This window comes from Plecotus auritus (assembly GCF_963455305.1).
Source record: "Plecotus auritus genome assembly, chromosome: 5".
NCBI lineage: Eukaryota > Metazoa > Chordata > Mammalia > Chiroptera > Vespertilionidae > Plecotus > Plecotus auritus.
Window position 1 is genome coordinate 141,234,518 of NC_137776.1, and position 19,808 is coordinate 141,254,325.

The 19,808-nt window shown below is 34.7% G+C and overlaps 1 protein-coding gene across 2 annotated transcripts in view; it reads left to right on the forward strand.

The window, feature by feature from the left end:
* SMC5 (structural maintenance of chromosomes 5) overlaps nt 1-19,808 on the forward strand; it is an 84,211-nt gene that overhangs the window by 61,442 nt on the left and 2,961 nt on the right. Inside the window, exons 17-24 of one of the 2 annotated variants that reach the window (XM_080669799.1) lie at nt 434-556; nt 12,016-12,141; nt 14,672-14,716; nt 15,158-15,253; nt 15,686-15,790; nt 16,006-16,125; nt 18,901-19,080; nt 19,162-19,257. In XM_080669799.1, the coding sequence (XP_080525925.1) occupies nt 434-556; nt 12,016-12,141; nt 14,672-14,716; nt 15,158-15,253; nt 15,686-15,790; nt 16,006-16,125; nt 18,901-19,080; nt 19,162-19,257 (891 nt within the window). The remainder of the gene's footprint in view (nt 1-433; nt 557-12,015; nt 12,142-14,671; nt 14,717-15,157; nt 15,254-15,685; nt 15,791-16,005; nt 16,126-18,900; nt 19,081-19,161; nt 19,258-19,808) is intronic. The other variant, XM_080669800.1, reaches the window with a different exon arrangement.

A 19,808-nucleotide genomic window follows, 5' to 3' on the forward strand; every position in this document is an offset into this window, starting at 1 on the left:
GCCTAAACGGGCAGTCGGACATCTCTCGAGGGGACCCAGATTGGAGCAGGTGCAGGCTGGGCTGAGGGACACACACCCCCCCCCCCATGCACGAATTTTGTGCACCAGGCCTCTAGTATAAGCATGATATGCTAATTAGACCAGATGAAGCCGGGGCTTTGAGGGAAGCCCGGGTCCCGGGGGAAGGAAGGCCTACTCTTGCATGAATTTCGTGCATTGGGCCTCTAGTAAGATAATAAATTGGTTGAAAGCACTCATTAGGCTAAGTTATAAATACACAGGAAAAGTTTTAAAAATTCTCTTTTAAGAAATAGTTATAAAAATAAGTGAGAAAGTCACATCAGATGAAAAATATTTTTATCGTTTATAATGTTACAATTAAGAAAATACATTAAAAAACACAAATTAAACTTTTATGGGTTTTTGTTCCTAGATTTGCACTTCTTTGCATATACAAAAAGTAGATTTAATTCTTCAAAATACTACAGTGATCTCTGAGAAGAACAAATTAGAATCAGATTATATGGCTGCATCATCACAACTACGTGTCAAAGAGGTAAAATTTTTGCTTCTATTTTTTTATTTTTTTTATTTTGGGGTTCTAGCCTCAGACCTGTTTGAAAACAATATATGTCAATATATCCAGTATGCAGTTTGTGTTCTGTTTAATTTTCAAATTTAATGCATTCTGCTGATATGGAAGCAATATTTGAAATACTTTATACTATGCATTTGTTAATTTGATGGTGGTAATATTCATAAAAGAGAAATCAGAATATCGAATTTGGTTCCTTGAAAACTAAAGCACCCTGTCTGCTTTCTTATTAACTCATAAATTATAGTCATGACTGTAGTAGCTTTAATTGCCATTTGCACATTTCACAGAGTACACTGCAGATGAGTTCTAATTAACAGTAAGAGTAATGTTGTATAGTCGTGGCAGTTTAATCTTCTGTAATTATCTGTGAAATGATGATAAAAATTGAAATAGTGTGCAGGGGAGGAAATGTGATACGCTAAGTTAACATATAACACAAAGAAAGGCTGGCAACAAAATGGTAGTGACCTGGCATAGTTTTTGAGTCTCAAATCCACATAATAACAAACCCATGGACAATGTATACAACAAAGCTAAATTTCAGGGTATCCCTATTAGGTGTACTACAATATATTCTCACATTAATCATCCCAAGTTGGCATCAGACTACAAGTTAAGGCCACAGTCCCCAGCTGCAAGTCCAGGGGTCCTTGGGCCACCTGGCTATAAATTGGAGGGTTCCCATGATCTCGTCAGGTTCAGTAGTTTACTAGAATGACACACAGAACTCAAAAAATTGTCATGATTATGATTGTAGTTTTATTATAAAGGATACAAATCACTACTAGTCAAAGGAAGAGACATGGGATGAAACAAACTTAGCAAAAAGTTAAATGAAACTAAGAAATCTGACATTTTTATTTTCTCACCGAAGGATATGTTTATTGATTTATTTTTTTAGAGAAACATTGATCAGTTGCCTCTCATACGTGCCCCATCTGGGGATCGAACCCACAACCTAGGTAGGTGCCGTGGGAATCAAACCTGCAACTTTTTGGTGTACTGTATATCGCTCCAACCAAGCCACCCAGTCAGGGCTCTAACTTTGTTTTGACTTCCCAATAACCTCACAGAGAAAAAGTATTTCAATTGACTTTAAAACACAGAAATTTGATATTAAGAACAAAAAGAATTTGTATTATTTCAGTTATATAATGTTTGCAATATTATTCTGAAAATATTATGTTATAGGATAAAGCAAATAAGGGATTATGTTATGTCATTAGGATTTTCAACATAAGAAAATAAATATTCAGATATAAAACAAAGGAGTATTCAAAACCTTGAAATATTTACGTTGAATTAATGAACTCAATGTTATTTTCTCCAAAAGAAAAAAAAATTTCCCAGATCTGTGTATTGAAAAGACCCAGATTTTGGCCTCTAAATACTTTTTGACACTAAAATCAGCCATTGGAGAAATGGCTGATTCCTGAGCAGGGAAAAAAATGTCTGAGATGAACCTCAATTATATTGTCACACCAGAAAGCAGAGAAGTTATTAAAAGATGACTTGACTCAGAGGTAACATGAAGAATCTCCTCCGGCCATAGATGAAGTGGTAATAGATTGAAACACATTAAATATCTTAATCTATGAATTCATAATGATACTTTTAAAAAATAACATTGGTCACCTTTAGAGGATATTAGGGAACCAGCTCATTTTGAAAAATGGCAAAGAAAGAATTTAGCATTTATCCTTCCTTTCCTGTGTGAACTGTTATTTAGTATAAACAAGTAATTCAAATAATGCAAAGGGAATTAGCGTATAGTATAGTATATTGTCACTTTGCAACTGCACTGCTAACATTACAAAAGAAATAGCCAGATATGTATGTGGATCCTAATGGGAGGACACAACACCACCTATGAAATCATATTGTGAAAAATTATATGTCATTTTGATTAAGCTTCTAAAAACGGTTTCTCAACCTCAGCATGATAAACATTTTGGACTCGGTAATAATTCTTTTTGTGAGAGGTCTTTTTTGCATTGTAGGATGTTTAGCAGTATCCCTGGTCTCTACTTGCTAAGCCAGTAGTAAGTACTCTTACCCTCAAACCCCAGCTATGACAATTAAAAATTGTCTATGGACATTGCCAGATGTACCCTGGGGAGGAAGAATGTCCCCATTTCAGAACAACTGCTGTAAAACTCTCAGTTTCCAGAAAGTACAGTGAATTTATCAAGGTTGCAAAATTGAAGTTCAATATATAAAAATCAGTTGTGGCTCCATATATTAGCAATGAATAATTGGAAATTGTAATTTAAAAAACAATACTGTATATAATCACATCAAAAATATGAAATACTTAGGGACATATTTACAAGACCTGAACACTATAAAACTTTGCTGACAGAAGTTAAAATAGGAGTTAATAGAGCAGTTGATTGTATTCATAGATCAGACATTTGGGATTTGTTCAAATGTTGATTCTCCCCTAAATCTATAGATTGGTTAAAATTCCCAGCAGGGTTTTTAGTTTTTAGAAAATTGCAAACTCATTCTAAAATACAATGGACTTAGAAAAACTGAAAAAGCATTTGAATGACAACACCTAATTTTAAGACCTTTTTTATTATAAAGCTACAGTAATGAATACATTATGGTATTGCTGTAAGAATAGACATGGGTCAGTGGAACAGAATAGATAATCCAGAGATAAAGTCACATATATATGGTCAGTTGTTGTTTTGCAAAGATACCAAGACAATTCAATGGAGAAAGAATAATCTTATAGTGATAGAACAATGGAATAGTCATCTACAAAAATGAGCCACAACCCTTACCTCATACCACACAAATGGGCATAGACTTAACTGTAAGAACTAAACCTATAAAACTTCTTGAAGAAACATAAGAGAAAATCTTATAATGACCTTAGATTTGGCAAAATAGGACACAAAAGGAATCAGAGGTTGTACTTTATCAAGATTTAAAACTTTATATTTAATATAAGAAAAGGCAGGCTACTAATTGGGAGAATATATTTGCAAAACATACACCTGACAAAGGACCTGTATCTAGATGAGGAACTACTACTGTGGGCTAAATCTAAACTAAGATCTGTTTATATAAAGTTTCCTGCAAGCTAAGAATAGTTTTGACATTTTTAAAGGGTTAAAACAGAAGAATATGTGACTATACGTGGACCTCAAAACCTAAAATATTTCCTTACTGGCTCTGTATAGAAAAAGTTTGCTAACCCCTGATGAATACTATAAAAAGAATTCTGCCCTGGCTGGTGTTGTTCAGTGGTTAGAGTGTCAGCCTGGTCAAGGGCAAATACCTAGGTTGCAGGTTGGATGTGTGCAGGAGGCAACCAGTTGATGTTTCTCTCTCACATTGATGTTTTTCTTTTATTTTTTTAAGTCTTCTCCCCCCCCCCCCTTTAAAATCTTTGTTTGAAAGTATTACGTATGTCCTCCATTGATCAGTGTTTTTCTCTCTCTTCCCCTCCCTCCCACTCTAAAAATCACCAGAAAAAAATATCCCCAGGTGATGATTAACAACAATAACAACAGTAAAAAACCACTAAACCTCTTACATTTATCAATACAAAGAAGACAAAACCCAATCCAAAATATGGGCAAAAGTTTTAAGCTTGCTCTTCACTAAAGAAAGTATACAGATAGCCAATAAGCACGTGAAAAGATTCCCAATCTTATTAGCCAGTGGGAAGTGTGAGTTAAAGCAGTAATAATGAGCTAACACCACAGACCCTCTAAAACAGCAGTCGCCAACCTTTCAGACCTCATCGACCACTGCTCTAAAGTGACTAAAATTTTAAAACTGAGTGTACCAAAGTGCTGGGGAGGATGTGCAGCAAAGCCAGACTAAAAAACTAGATGATCCATTTACATAAAATTCTATGAACTACAGAATGCCTATTGACAAATCCATGGTTGCCTGTGGAGGGTACAGTGGGATGGATTACAGAGGGGTACAGAACTGCTGCAGGTGATAGAAGATACATTCATTATCTTGGCGGTGATGGCTTCACTGATGTTGTATATATTTGTCAAAACTCAGCAGTTGTACACTTTAAAAATGGACAGTTTATTCACCAATTACACTTCAAAATTTAAGAAAAACTTACATGATGATATTTATCGTTTCATTTAGGTATTTTATAACTCTAAGTATGAAATTTTAATTATATATACTAGTAAGAACAAGAAGAGTAACATAACATACAAGTGTCCACTATTCCTGTTAAACAGATGTTAAACTTTGCCATATTTGTTGCAGATTTTTTAAACTTTTCATGTACTCAAAGTTCCCTTGTATCCTTCCCCATCAATTCTTCTACTTAGATTCTGCTCCTTTCGGGCAGTATGTGATTCGCTTTACACTTAGCTTTTCACAAACATACCTGTTGTGTAAAAGTGAACTTTTAGTAGTATCTTTTTGTGGAAAGAGTCACTAGAGGACAGATTTTTGGAAATAAAAACAGGACTGTACAGATGAATGGAAAGAGTAAATGAAAGTGGAATAGGAGCTTCATTATTCTGAAGCCAGCTTCTTCAAAGTCTCTTGAAAAAGCTTATGGCTAGAAGAAACGAGGAAAAAACAATTTTGCTAGCAAATAAGCATAGGCAAACATAAACACACCTAGCCAAAAGGAGCTCAAGGTCAGGTTTGATGAGCAAAGCCAGAGACTTGGAAGATAGAAAGTTCCTTCCCTCTCTCCTCCCCACCAAAAAAAGCAGGGGCCGTAGCAGTAGTCATTCTGAATACTTATATAGAAGGGATACAGCAAATAAAAGAAAACAAAGCTATAGTACCCAAACTGGAAGGGGAAAGGGGGAGGGTCGGCTGGCTATGAGACTAGCTACCAAAGGAGGGCCTCATCAGTGTTCGTTTTGTGAGAGTGTGGAGGAAGTCACCTGCCCGTTGTGCATTCTGTTGCTAAATATTTGTAGAGCCCATGCTTTATTGATTGAGCCTATGAACCTGGTTGTTCGGTATAAAGAGATTTCATGAAGAAATTGAACCATTGTGCAGATACTATATGGAGCTTTAAGTCAAATCTCACAAGACAATATTTGATCCTGGTGCCCGGAGTTTTGTTTTTGAATCAAATTTTAATTAAGAACTTAAAGTTTTGGGTTTGTATTATGTTTACAGAAGTATAAAATCATGATGGCTTTATAGTAAACATTCTCTCAAACTTAACCCCCTCTTGATATAGTGAGAAATATTTTTCCAACAGCCATTGTTCACATAGATATATTAAGATTAGATGCAGAATAATGGAGTATTTTTTTATCCATTTTATTAGTAGTAGCAGAAATATTCATATTTCCAATGGAGCTGACTACTCTAGAGAATAGGAAAGTTTCTTGGGAGAAGGTTTTGTTTTTAATCTTTGAGTCACTAAGTAATTTTTTACAAAAATGGCCACATTATACTGTCCAGAGAACTAACTTCTGATTAGCTGCTTGTCCCTCTAGATTTTGTTACTAGAAATAATACCCACTTAGGTGTTCCCATACCAATCTTACTTGGTACGACCCCTGACTTTTCTCAGCAATATTTTGCACCGTTCTGCTTCCCTTTTTCATGTGTTGATCTGAAAATCATTGAATGCTATTTATAACTGTTTTGCCAACCCTGTTGTCAGGTTCCTCTATTTTTATACAGTGTGCACTTGACAGATTTGTTGCTGACTGACCATAATCACTAACCACAGTTTAGCCAGGAATGATAGTGAAAGAATACATACTAGAGTAGGTATATGGTAGTTCTCTTTCTCTCCTACTTGTTCTTTTTTTTTCCTTCTCTCTTACTTGTTCTTTTTTTTCTTCTCATGTTTGCTGTCATTTACCTATACATATTTTTTTTTTAAATATGGAAAAAATAAATGTATCTTCCTTTTTTTTTTTTTTTTTTTTGGTCAGTCTTATTTTATTACAGCCACTCCAGTGGGTGCAAAGAGATACCTCACTACAGTTTTAATTTGCATTTTCTTAATGATTAATGATTTTTTTCATGTGCTTATTAGCCATACACATATCTTCTCTGATGAAGTGTACCTATACATATTCTTACCCTTCTTACTCTCCTATATTATTTGAAACAAGGAGAAATCATTTTTTTTCCTACTTGTCCCTCTGAATACCTGGCAGATTGCACTAAGGAACCATTATTACTACTTCTGTTTTTGTCCTTTATTTACTCTGATTCTGAAAACAAGTTCACAAAAGAAGATTGACACAAAATTTCAGAAGGGGTTATCATCCTTGATTGGAACTTGGGGATAGCTAACCACCACCCTCAAGTTTAATACTTTCCCAAATTCTTGGAAAGCAAATAGGGAAACAGGATTACAGACCTACAAAACATTCCCAGAGAAAGGCAAATGGTTCTGTCTGGCAATTATGTCACTACCTTCTGGAATATTTTCAGAACAAATTAGTAAGGTGACTGCATGTGAATCCAGATACGGAGATGGACAGATGAATGGATATACCTAGAACTTGGTTTTTTACCGTGGGCAGATTTCCTAACGACTCCAAGCCTGTAATCTTCAGCCATAGATATGATAAATACCTGACTTGCAGGGATATTGTGATATTTAATTTAATAATATATATTAAGGTGCTTAGTGTACACCAATATTTCCTTTAAAGTATCTATTTACATCAGGATCAATATAAGTTAAAGAATTAGAAATTAGTTTGTTAATCCTAACAGTAAATCCTGTGCTTTTATCTAATGCTCTCTCCTCTGCCTACCTGTTTAGCACTCTCCCACCCCCCAAAAAAAATTTCAGAGGAGACATTTTTAAAATGAGATACATTGGGGGGAGGAGGGTTATTTAACAAGCAAATAGTATTATTGCCATTACTTTATTATAATATATATTCTAATATGTGTTACTTTATTGTAATATGTATTCTATCTTATATGTATGGGTATCATTTGAATTGGAATGAAATTTTGTGCTTGTATTAAAGAAAATTTGAAGAAATGTTTTAATTTACAGCTAGTGTTTTAGTAAAAGTTCAGAGTTCATGCTACCTAGAACTTAGTTTGGTTCCTTTCATATGGAAAAAAAGCTTTCATTCTGTTTGACTCTTATTTTAATAAGTTGTTAGAATTACTGTGTTAGATAATTTCACGTGTACCTGCTATTTATTTAGTAAGAAATTATGTGAACAATTCTGATTTCTTCCACTAGAGGGCCCTCTTAGAGAACCTTTTCCTTGATTAAGTTATTTCTGTACACCTTTCACGCCAGTTGAACTTTCTCAAAAAGAATTTCAGAGAACCTTTTCCTTGATTAAGTTATTTCTGTACACCTTTCACGCCAGTTGAACTTTCTCAAAAAGAATTTCAGAGAAAAGATAATACTTACTAATTTTCTCTCGGCATATATCCTACAAACTAATCTTTTCTGAGATGTTGGTGGGGAGGTATTTTGTAAACTTTTTCTTTTTCCCCTTATGTCTTACATAGATGAAACGTTTCTATTGTCTATTAATGTTAAGGGCTAGACTCTTAAAGTAGAAATGTATATAAAGCTCTTTTTACTAGCCTAACTGTACAACATTATCTTACATAATTCTATACTCCCTTTTTTTTCACCCCTTACCCTTGCCCCAAAACAGATCTCGACAATTGTGGGGGTGGGGGACAGATGTTATATGAAGAGGTATGTCACAAAAATGTATGTATAGCCCTGGCTGATGTGGTTCAGTTGGTTGAAGCATTGTCTCATATACCAAATGGTTGAGGTTTTGATTCCTGGTCAGGGCACATTCCCAGGTTGCAGGTTCAATGCCCTATCAGGGCTTATGCAGGAGGCAGCTTATTGATGTTTCTCTCTCTCTCTCTCTGATTTTTTTAAAAATATTTTTTTGTTGATTTCAGAGAGGGAGGGAGAGGGAGAGAGATAGAAACATCAATGATGAGAGAGAATCATTGATCGGCTGCCTCCTGCATGCCCCACACTTAGGGATCAAGTCTGCAACCCAGGCATGTGCCCTGACTGGATATTGAACTGTGACCTCCTAGTTCAGTGGTCGGCAAACTCATTAGTCAACAGAGCCGAATTTTTTAGACTTAAACTTCTTCTAACGCCACTTCTTCAAAATAGACTCGCCCAGGCTGTGGTATTTTGTGGAAGAGCCACACTCAAGGGGCCAAAGAGTCGCATGTGGCTCGCAAGCCGCAGTTTGCCGACCACTGTCCTAGTTCATAGGCCAAAGCTCAACCACTGAACTATGCTGGCCAGGCTATCTCAGATTATTTATTTATTTACTTGTTTGTTTGTTTATTTACTTATTTATGTGTACCTATAGAAAGAACATCTTCTCTGGTAAAGATTTTATTAGACATGCCACCAAAGAGAAGGACATTTTTGAATGAGATTTTTATCCCCCTAAGCACAGAGCCCCGAGTGTTCAACTCAGGGATTTCTTTCCCATAGTGTTCTAACATTTCATTTAGCATCATCCAGAGGATTAGGAAGCAGGAATAGAAGACTTTAGGAGTGTTTAGTTTCTATTTATCTGTCCCTTGTTTTACGTTTGCCTGAGTGTGATTGTCCCTAGAGAGCAGAGTAGGGATGATTGGGAACTTTAACTTCTATTTTTATTTCTCTCAGGGTGTAGGGACTGAGGAATTTATTCAAGGAAACTATAGTGCTAAGTGATTAGTATAAAGGACTGCTTGTGTTTTCAGTTCAGTCCAGTATATATCCCTTTACTTTTTATAACATTTTATCTTGGTTTAGTTTATTTGCTATCATATTTGTAGGTTTAAAAATTACCTGAGGACCTTGTTAATACACAGATGTCCAGGCCTCAGCGCGAGAGAACTTAAATAGGTCTGGCATATGGTTGGTATATCATTACTGCTTTAATAATCTTTACCACCCCAGGTATTTTTTGTGCACACTGAAGTTTGAGGTTTAATGGAAAGAGTAAGCTAGACCTGTCTTTAGAAACCTGCTGACCTGTTTCTGTAATCTTAACAAGTTTCTTAATATCTCTGAGCCACATCTAGAAAATGAGATAATATATATTTTTTAGATTGTGAGGATTAGATTAATTAACATATATGATAGTGATTATAACAAAGCTTGGGCCACAGAAGGAATTCCATGATGCCCTTCTCGTTACACATGAAACTTTTGCCATCTGGCTCTTACCACTTTGATCTTTTATATCCTTACCTCTCCTCCACACATGTTAGATCTTGTTACATAAATAAATGGGTCTTTGAGTCTTCCTTGCCTTTTACTTGTGTAATCACCTATCCTGAGAATGCCTGCTGCCACTTGCTCTTTAGTAATTTCATACTTGTCCTTTAAGACCATTCACTTATCATAACTTCTGTGACTACTCTGACCTTTCTGCATCCCCTACCACCATGTATATGCTAGGTGTACCAGTTAATAATGAGGATTTTTTTCAATAGATGGAGTTACACATATGTTGATATATATGCGATTCGATAGTATACTATTTTGTTGTATTGACAGTAAACTTCAAAACTTCATATGTCAAATTTGCTGAAGGTGTTAACATCATAGATATTTTTATGCTTAAAAATGTCGAATTTCTTGCCAAAAAAAGCATTTGCGGGAAGTTTTAATTCATTACTTTATTTTGAAGAAAAAGTTATCGTATACTTCAGGAAGCCTATGGTGAACATGCTCCATCTCAAGATACTTGTGAATGCTGGTTGAAACACTTTAAAAGTGATGATTTCTATGTGAAAGACAAAGAATGTCCAGGTCAACTGAAAAAGTTTTAAGACCAGAAATTACAAGCATTATTGGATGAAGATGCATGTCAAAACTCAAAGACAACTTGCAGAAAGATTAAATGTTGCTCAGCAAACAATTTCCGATCATTTACAAGCAATCGGAAAGATTTTAAGGAAGGAAAATGGGTGCCACATCAACTGAACGAAAGACAAACGGAAAACCAAAAAGTCATCAGTAAAATGTTGCTTCAATGGCATGAAAGAAAGTCTTTTTTGCATCGAATTGTGACTGGCGATGAAAAGTGGATTTGAGAATCCCAAATGCACAAAATCATGAGTTGATCCAGGTCAACCATCAACATCGACTGCAAGGCCAAATCACTTCAGAAAGAACACAATGCTCTGCCTTTGGTGGGATCAGGAAGGTGTGGTGTATTATGAGCTTCTAAAACCAGGTGAAACCATTAATACTGATCGCTACCAACAACAAATAATCAATTTGAACCATGCTTTGATCGTGAAACGACCAGAATGTACACCGCAAAGTAATTTTGCTTCATGATGACGCACCATCACACACTTGAAAACCAGTTAAAGACACGTTAAAAGATCTTGCCTGGGAAGTATTAACCCAGCCGCTGTATTCACCAGACCTTGCTCCTTCAGATTACCACTTGTTGCGATCAATGGCACACACATTTTCTGAGCAGCATTTCAAAATGTACGAAGAAGTGGAAAATTGGGTCTCTGAATGGTTTGCCTCAAAACAAGAAAAGTTCTATTGGGACAGTATCCACAAATTACCTGAAAGATGGGGGAAATGTGTAGCTAGCGATGGACATTGCTTTGAATAAAACACTTTTGATGTTTCTTGAAATTACCGTGTTTTCTTTGATTACAAAATCCGCGTTATTAAAGGTACACCTAGTACTTTCTTCTGCTTTCCTCTGTTCAGTCTCTCCCACAGAGAGGATGTAATGAAAAGAGCATGAGTTCTATAAGCAGGCATAGATGTGAAGCCTGACAGCCTCTAATTGTATGAGATTGGACAAGTTGCTTTAATTTCTCTTTTTTTTTTTTAATGTGCAAAGTGGGTACAATTTTACTGTTCAGTGTTATGAGAAATAAGGGAATAATGTGTGTGAAGCATCTAGCACATAAGCTTTAAGTAAATAATAGCTGTTTCTTTTACAGTGGTTTTATGTATCTTTCCCCCTTAACGTTTCTCTGCTCAGTGCATAATAAAAACTGACATTTAATAGATTCTCAATAATTATTTGGTGAAGGAATGAATGTGTCCATGGATAAATGATAATTACATGGAAAGGCATTTGGAAAACTACTATTTAAAGGTTCTACTTACATTTGAGTGCTGAGTTTTCTGATATGAAGCCTATATACGGTGTATTTCAAATTTCATTAGAGTAAAATTATATGTAGCTAAATTAAACTGAGGGAAAGGTAATTAAATTTAAATTTTAAGTTCTTACGGATTAGAGAAATGTACATGCTGATATACTTTTAAGTTCAGATTTAACCTTTACAATAAAAGCAGTCATTTGAGATACGGTGTTCTGATTATTTGCTTATCACAATCAAAATTTAATAATTCATTTGATATGTAATGTAATGTGGTAATTTTATAAAATAGCCTTCTGTTCAAATTTCCAAAATGTTTTTTTTTGTTATAATAGCAACATTTCATTGAGTTGGATGAAAATAGACAGCGATTATTGCAGAAATGTAAGGAACTTATGAGGAGAGCTAGGCAAGTATGTAACCTGGGTGCAGAGCAGACCGTTCCTCAAGAATATCAAACAGTAAGTATAAAAAGTATATAATACCACAAGTTAACATTATTTGTAAGCTTAAAATATGTTAGGCATTGTAATGGCCCATGAAAAATACGATGTTCCATTAAAAATAGGGGGTTTTCAACCGAGTATGTAATTTTGCTAAACAAATTTTCTTTACTCAAACTTGCACCAATCACTCGTGTTGCTTAATACTAACGTTTTTAAAACATGGGTATCGCCTTGCAGAATATTAGTACCATAACATTCATTTTTCCAATAAAAGATCCCTCCCCCAAGCCACCTTTCAGGAGTAGGATTGGGAAATGGGATGTGGTTTTTCATGGAAACATAGTACCAGTAATTGGTATATAAGAAACAGTAAGTAGAGGTGATATTTAGAAAAGCAGGCAAAATGAAAATGTTTTTCTGGATATTGGGTTTTTAATTTGTAGTTCAATGGGAACTGAATCTTTAGGGCAAACCTTTATTGGTAAGGAAAGGAGAAAGAGCCTTTCTTTCCATTATATGCTGATATATCGCTAACATGAGGAGATGCTGCCCTTTAGTCCAAATTCCACCAGTTTATATGGCCCTGTGACCCTAAGGTTTATCCTACAAGGGGCGATAATACCTTGGCTACATACCTATCCTCTTAGAATAATGTCACAATGAGAAAATTAATAGAAAATAAATTAAGATATCTGATATTTGTATGGATTTTTTTTATCCTTAATTTCAAATGTTACTTATTTCAATAGATAATGAAATGTCTACTAAGGATATAAATAAAACTGGAAAAAATTAATTGAATTATAATTTTCAAATTCTCAAATGTTTTACTCTATGATATCAGACATAGAAACCACAGAGAATAGGCTGGGTACATAATAAGAATTTAGTAGATTTTTAAAGACAAATTAAGGAGCTATTATTTCTAAAAATATGCTAGAACTTCTAAATACATTGGGTTATCATAAAATAAGTAAATGTTAATATAATATCTATAGTAATTTTTCCTTCAGAAAGTAGCATGATTATATTCTTGATAAGTCATACTGCTTTTGAAAGGAACAAAATTAGGAGATAATTCATATATTCATTAAAAATGTGTGTGTGTGTACTGAACAAGACAGACAGACTTCTCTACTGAAATTTATATTCTAGTCTGAATCATGTGGCAGACAAAAAAACAAAAAGGCAAATAGATGTTGGGTAGGAAGAGGTGCTAAAAATAAAACAAGGTAAGAGGATAGAGTGTCAAGGAAGGTTCCTTTGAAAAGATACTATTTTAGATGAGTTCTGAGTGAAGAGGAGAAATCAGTCTTGGGAAGATTTGAGGGGAAAAGTCACAGGCAGAGAAAACGGCTCATACAAAGCCCCCAGGACAGAAGAATATTTGACATGTTTTAGAATAACAGGAATCTCAATGGGGCTGGTCCAAGCAAAAAGGAAGGCAACGTCAGGTCATATTCCATAAAAGGAGTTTGGGTTTCATTTTGAGATGGAATATACTAGAGGATTTTAAAGGAGTGATATGACTAACTACTGGAAATATCAGGGGGAACACTTTATAAAATACATGATTGTTTAATCACTATGCTATATACCTAAAACCAATACAAAGTAATATTAAAAGTAAACTGTAATTGAAAAAAAATTGTTTTAGTAAAAAAATGTTTTAGTAAAATAAAATGAACTTCAAAGAACTTTCTTATCCCATCAAAATTGGCAGAATTTTCTGTTCGTATTACTTAATGAACTTTAAACTAGTAATTGAAAAAAATAAGTAAAAGAGCACTCCTAACTGCTATATGGAGAATAAAGTAAGGATATAAGACTGGAAGTAAGGGGACAGAAGATTATTGCTGTGGACCAGACAAGAGAATATAGTGACATGGATTAGGGAGGAAACCCTGGAGACAGAAGTTTATAGATTTGAGGCATTGTTTAAAGATAGAGCCAGCAGGACATACTAATGGATTTGAGGTGAAGGGTGAGAGAGAACCCCTAAATTTTGCCATGAACTGGAATGATGACTGAAGAGGAGAAATAGGTTTGCTCAAATTGGTGAGTGAAATGAAGATTTCTGTTTTACCATCTTGCCTTTAAGATGCCTTATTAGAGTTAAATGAAGATAACTAAATAAGTGTTGAGCACATGAATTCAAAGCTCAGTGGATAGTCAGATTCAGCAAAATATATTTGACAAATATCTGAAGTCCAATAGAAATTGAACTGCTTTCTAAAAAGTTTAAAAAAACTTAAGATACTAGATTAATGTAATGCCAGGATCTTTTTCAGAGTTCCAAGATTCATTTTGTACCCTATAGTATAAGAACTTTGCAGGTTGTGCTGAAAACACCAACAGTGTACTGCTTGCTTCCCCTCATAGGAAAGTATTTGTTCTGATTGGTCTCTATGGCATGGATAGTTCTGTGGTGAAATTCTGTCAAATTAATTAGATTCTTAGGATGCTTTTTCAGTACAGTATAAAGTTCTAACTTCTTGCTCTCTTTCAATGCCCCACATATTCTGGACCCATTCTACCAATTCAGCAAGTACCCAACATTCCAAATGGACACAACTCCTCACCCCCCATGGTATGCAGTGCTCATTCTTTTTTCCAAGCTCCTGTCTCCCCTCTGCCTTGCTTTTTCTTAGCCATTTGCTTTAAGGCCCCGAGATGAATTCTGGGCCTCTGAATTCTCTTACTCTCTTGTAGCTCCTGTAGTATGAACTGATACTTCCTTCTCTAAATTCCATAGCCTATATGATATGTACTGCTTATTTTAATACTCAACATCAGTACACTGCCTTAAGGTATTATCCAGTGTAAGTGTATATATTTTATTTCCTTTTAAAGGTGTAAGCTTTTTGAAAGCAAAAACCCTGTTTATAATTTCTTTGATTCCTTCTGTGTTAGCATGCTGTTGAACACATGGTAGTAGAGTAGTAGATACTCGGCCGAATATTTTAACTATTTGAATTTAACTCTTTTCACTGTACTAGCCACAATGATGGATAATTTTTTTCTTCTTTAGGCTTTCCAAGACCTTCCAAACACACTGGATGAAATTGATGCTTTATTAACCGAAGAAAGATCAAGAGCTTCTTGCTTCACAGGACTGAATCCTACAGTATGATTCTTTCCCTATTACCTACTGCAGCCACCACCACCACCCTCTCTCCACACACACACACACACACGCACATAGAGTTTCCTCCAGTACTTGCCTCCCACTCTGTACTAGAGCTCTTGGTAATAATAAGCTAGACAGCAGGAACAATGTGCTTTAAATGCCAGATTTCTGAATCTATTAGAATTTTAAATAGATTCTTCCTAAGGAACACAGTGTTCTGTGCCTTTTCTTTATAAAAAGAATAGTTGGGCTAACCTGAAATACTGCAGTGTTTATTTTTTTCAGAATAAAAAATGGCATTTTCAGTATGTTATAAGAACATACAAACAATGCAACACATTGGCATTTTCAATTAATGTTTTAATTAATGCAAATTGTAATTTTATCCTTTGATAAATTTGTCTTAAAGAAATTATTTTTCCCTGCTAGGTTGTTGAGGAATACACAAAAAGAGAAGAAGAAATTGAGCAATTAACTGAGGAACTAAAGATAAAGAAAGTTGAACTGGATAAATATAGGGAAAGCATTTCACAGGTAATTGTTTTCTTTATCTTTTCTTTTTGTTGTGTTCTTACCATTAATCATATGGACATGTAGAATAATACAAAATGAAATGATATGTTTCTAAGAAAAAGTGCAGTGTTTGTTCTTGTGACTAGATTAATACTGATAATTAAATTTATGTAAAGTATATCAAAATGTAATAACACTTCTTTTAAATTGTGTTTTTATATTGCCTTTATTTGCAGGTAAAAGAAAGGTGGCTTAATCCTTTAAAAGAGCTGGTAGAAAAAATTAATGAAAAATTCAGCAATTTTTTTAGTTCCATGCAGTGTGCAGGTGAAGTTGATCTCCATATAGAAAATGAGGTAAAATAGCTTTTGAAATGTTTCCTTGCAAGTAATTGTAATTGTATGTACATTGTTATTTACCCTAGAGTTATATATGAAAATTCTGCTTACTAAGAAATTGTTCAAAGGAATGAAAGGACCACCAGTGGAATTTCATCAGGGTTACTTATGTGTGTATCTGACATTTGAGATTGGTGACTAATACTTGACTCTTTTTATATCCAGACTTAAGTAATGGTTATTCAGCTGTGATGAGTAAATGCACTGCATTGCCTTATAAATCTACCACTATCCAAGTTAGAAGAGTCACAAACTGGCAAACATAACTGAAATAAAGTATAATGTCAGAGGTTCCCTTTTGATCAGAATTTAACAGTTCATAAGAATGAAAATATTTGAAAATTTGCTGCTAATTCCTTGAGCTATAAGTTTATACATTGCAATTGTGGGTAAAATAAAATTACCATTAAGAAATGTGTAAGGAGCCCTAGCTGCTTTGGCTCAGTTGGATAGAGCTTCGGCCTACGGACCGAAGGGTCCTGGGTTCAATTCTGGTCAAGGGCAGGTACCTCAGTTGCAGGCTCGATCCCCAGTCAGGGCATGTGCCGGAGGCAACCAGTCAATGTATCTTACATAAATGTTTCTCTCTGTCTCTCCCTCTCCCTTCCACTCTCTAAAAATCAATGGGAAAAATATCCTTGGATAAGGATTAACAAAAAAACAACAAAAAATCAAACCCCAGATCTGATCCCAGAGCCTAAGCTCTTAACTCTGTTTCTTCAGTGGATGTGGTATAGTTTTTATGGGATGAAAATTTGATTACTAAGAGCTTTATCAACCTCTTGACCAGATAAGGCATAATTACGATCAAGTAAGCATAGGGAAACCAATGGTTAGAACTGTAATAGAAATCCCAACCTTGAATCTAAATCCTATTGCATGGTACCGTTTCTTCTGGATAGTTTTTCTGTGTTTTAAATGATAACTTGCTACCATAGAAGTGATTCTTAGTCTTTTCAGTTCAATAGTCCTACCTAGCAATGGGTCCTCCTGGAAAATGGACATTCTTATCTCTTCTCAGCCTCCCCTTGGAAAGTTACTGTTCTGGGCTCCTCTGTCATAATTCTAGAACTGCCTTCTTTAGCCAAAGCTTTCAGTGAGATGAAGGAAGGATGCTAGAATGAGCAAAAAGAGTGGGTGGCGGAGCCCAAAACAAAACTAACAATCAGAGCTGTTATAGTTAAGAAATAGTGTAGTTAATAAATTTGTTGTGGAATAAAAGGAATGTATAAGTTTAAAAAGTGAATCAAAACTATTAAAACTTACTGTTTATTTGCTTTTGGAGGGCAAAGGGATTGAAGGTGGCATATTTCTAAAATTTGATAGCTATAAGAATTTTTATTTAAAATTAAGATATTTGTATTTTTATAGAAGTTTTTACTGTTAATCTTAGATCTCTGCTATCCATTATGGTAGCCACTAACTACAGATGGCTATTGAGCACTGACATGTGTAAAATGTGCTATAAATGTACAATACATAAATGTTAAAGGTTTAGTATGAAAAAAGGAATGTAATATCTTAAAACATTTTATATTAATTACATATTAAAGATATTTTGGGTATATTGAAATAAATAAAATATTAAAATTAATCTCACATATTTTTACTTTAATGTGACTGGTAGAACATTTTAAATGCATGCATGGCTTGCATTATATCACTTGGTCAGTGCTCTCTTAGACCTTAAAAGCTCTATTCATTAACTAGTTATTAACCATTAACTAGTTATTAACCTTTAATTATCAAGTTGCATTCTCATTTTTAGGGTAAATCTGAATCTGACTGGTCTAGAAATGACTAATAAGAACAGAAGACAAGCCTTAGAGCAGCCTCATTTTGGGCAAAATATAAAGAACACTAAGGGCATTCATTACTACGGATATTTAATGAGCACTTATTATGTGCCAGGTTTTTGCTAAGTATTGTGTGTATATATCTCTGAACGCATAATAATCTGGCCACTCAGTGTATATCCTATATAATAAAAGGCTAACATACAAATTGTCCCCTCAACCAGGAGTTCAACCAGCAGGCAGGCCGGCCAACCGCCCATGTCCCCTCCCCCACCCATGCACGAATTCATGCACCAGGCCACTAATATATATTATATATATGCACACACACATACACACACACACTGAGTGGCCAGATTATTATGCATTCAGAGATCATAATAATCTGGCCACTCAGTGTATTTGATTTAATATAAGTGTCTTTTGAAGTATGCATATATTCTCTGCCTACATTTTTCTTCTTAACTTGCTGAAGAAAGGGAGGACTCTGAGCCCTCTGTAGTGACATACACAGCTGCTTCTAAGAGAAAATGGCATGATACTCCACTGTTCTCATTATTTGCACTTATAGCTTTAAAACCTAGCACTTAAGGAGCTAGAATAAATAGTGCCTTTCCATGACTTTCCATGATGGGGCTCTTCACTCAGTAATTTCTAAAACCCTTGGGGAAAACTACTAAACTTGAAAGGAATGGTATGAGACAAGGGAAAAAAAAGTCACTCTTAATCTGATTATTTTTCTTACCGAAATAGATCCTTAGAGACTCACTAAAGCTTGTAAATAGCAACTGGTTCTTTAATATTTTATTGGTTTACTTTAAACTGTCATTAAATTTTAAGGTCTTTATTCTTATAATTGATTTATTCAGTCTATTTTTATGTAATATGAAATTATCAAAGATCTCTCATCTTTTATTAACTTTTTAATGTCTTATAGGAAGACTATGATAAATATGGAATTCGAATTAGAGTCAAATTTCGAAGTAGTACTCAACTGCATGAATTAACTCCTCATCATCAAAGCGGAGGTGAAAGAAGTGTTTCTACCATGTTATACTTGATGGCACTTCAGGAGCTTAATAGATGTCCATTCCGAGTAGTTGATGAAATCAATCAGGTACAGTGATTATTCTTTTATTTGAGTTTTATTTTATCTTATAATAAATTTAATGTAATCATTATTATTGTCATGGTTTAGGGAATGGACCCAATCAATGAACGCAGAGTGTTTGAAATGGTTGTAAATACTGCTTGTAAAGAAAACACTTCTCAGTACTTCTTTATTACGCCAAAGGTAGGTAATAAGTAACCTGAAAGTGGCTTCATCATGTAGCAGATTTGGGCCTAATATGTACCTTTGAGCAGGAACACTCCAGGAAAGGAACTAGAAAAATTACAGTAATATTTGTATTACTAAAGGGGACAAGTTCCAGTGACACCTTAATCAGAAATCTCATTATAGGAGACAGAAACATAGACATGGCATTATGTTCTAGGACACAGATTTCTTCCTGCTTTTGGCACTTACTCCTCCTCTAGAGAAGTACCTTTTTTAGCACTCACAGGAGAATGCAAAATCCTAGAACTTTGTGGGCTTCCTTATTTCCTGGAAAGGCCTGTCTTTGGCAACACTTATGTCACCACTGCCTCTACCCTGGCCCAGAGAAAACCATAAGTGTCCCAGCATCTATTCACAAATTAACTATGATAAAAACAGAAGTATCTTCATCAAGAATCTTCTATAAGCTAGAATCATTACAATGGGAAATTTTCTTTGGTTAGGCCGTATACTGTGGGTAAATTATAAAACTGATGTATTCAAAGATGTATTGATGTAGTCAGATT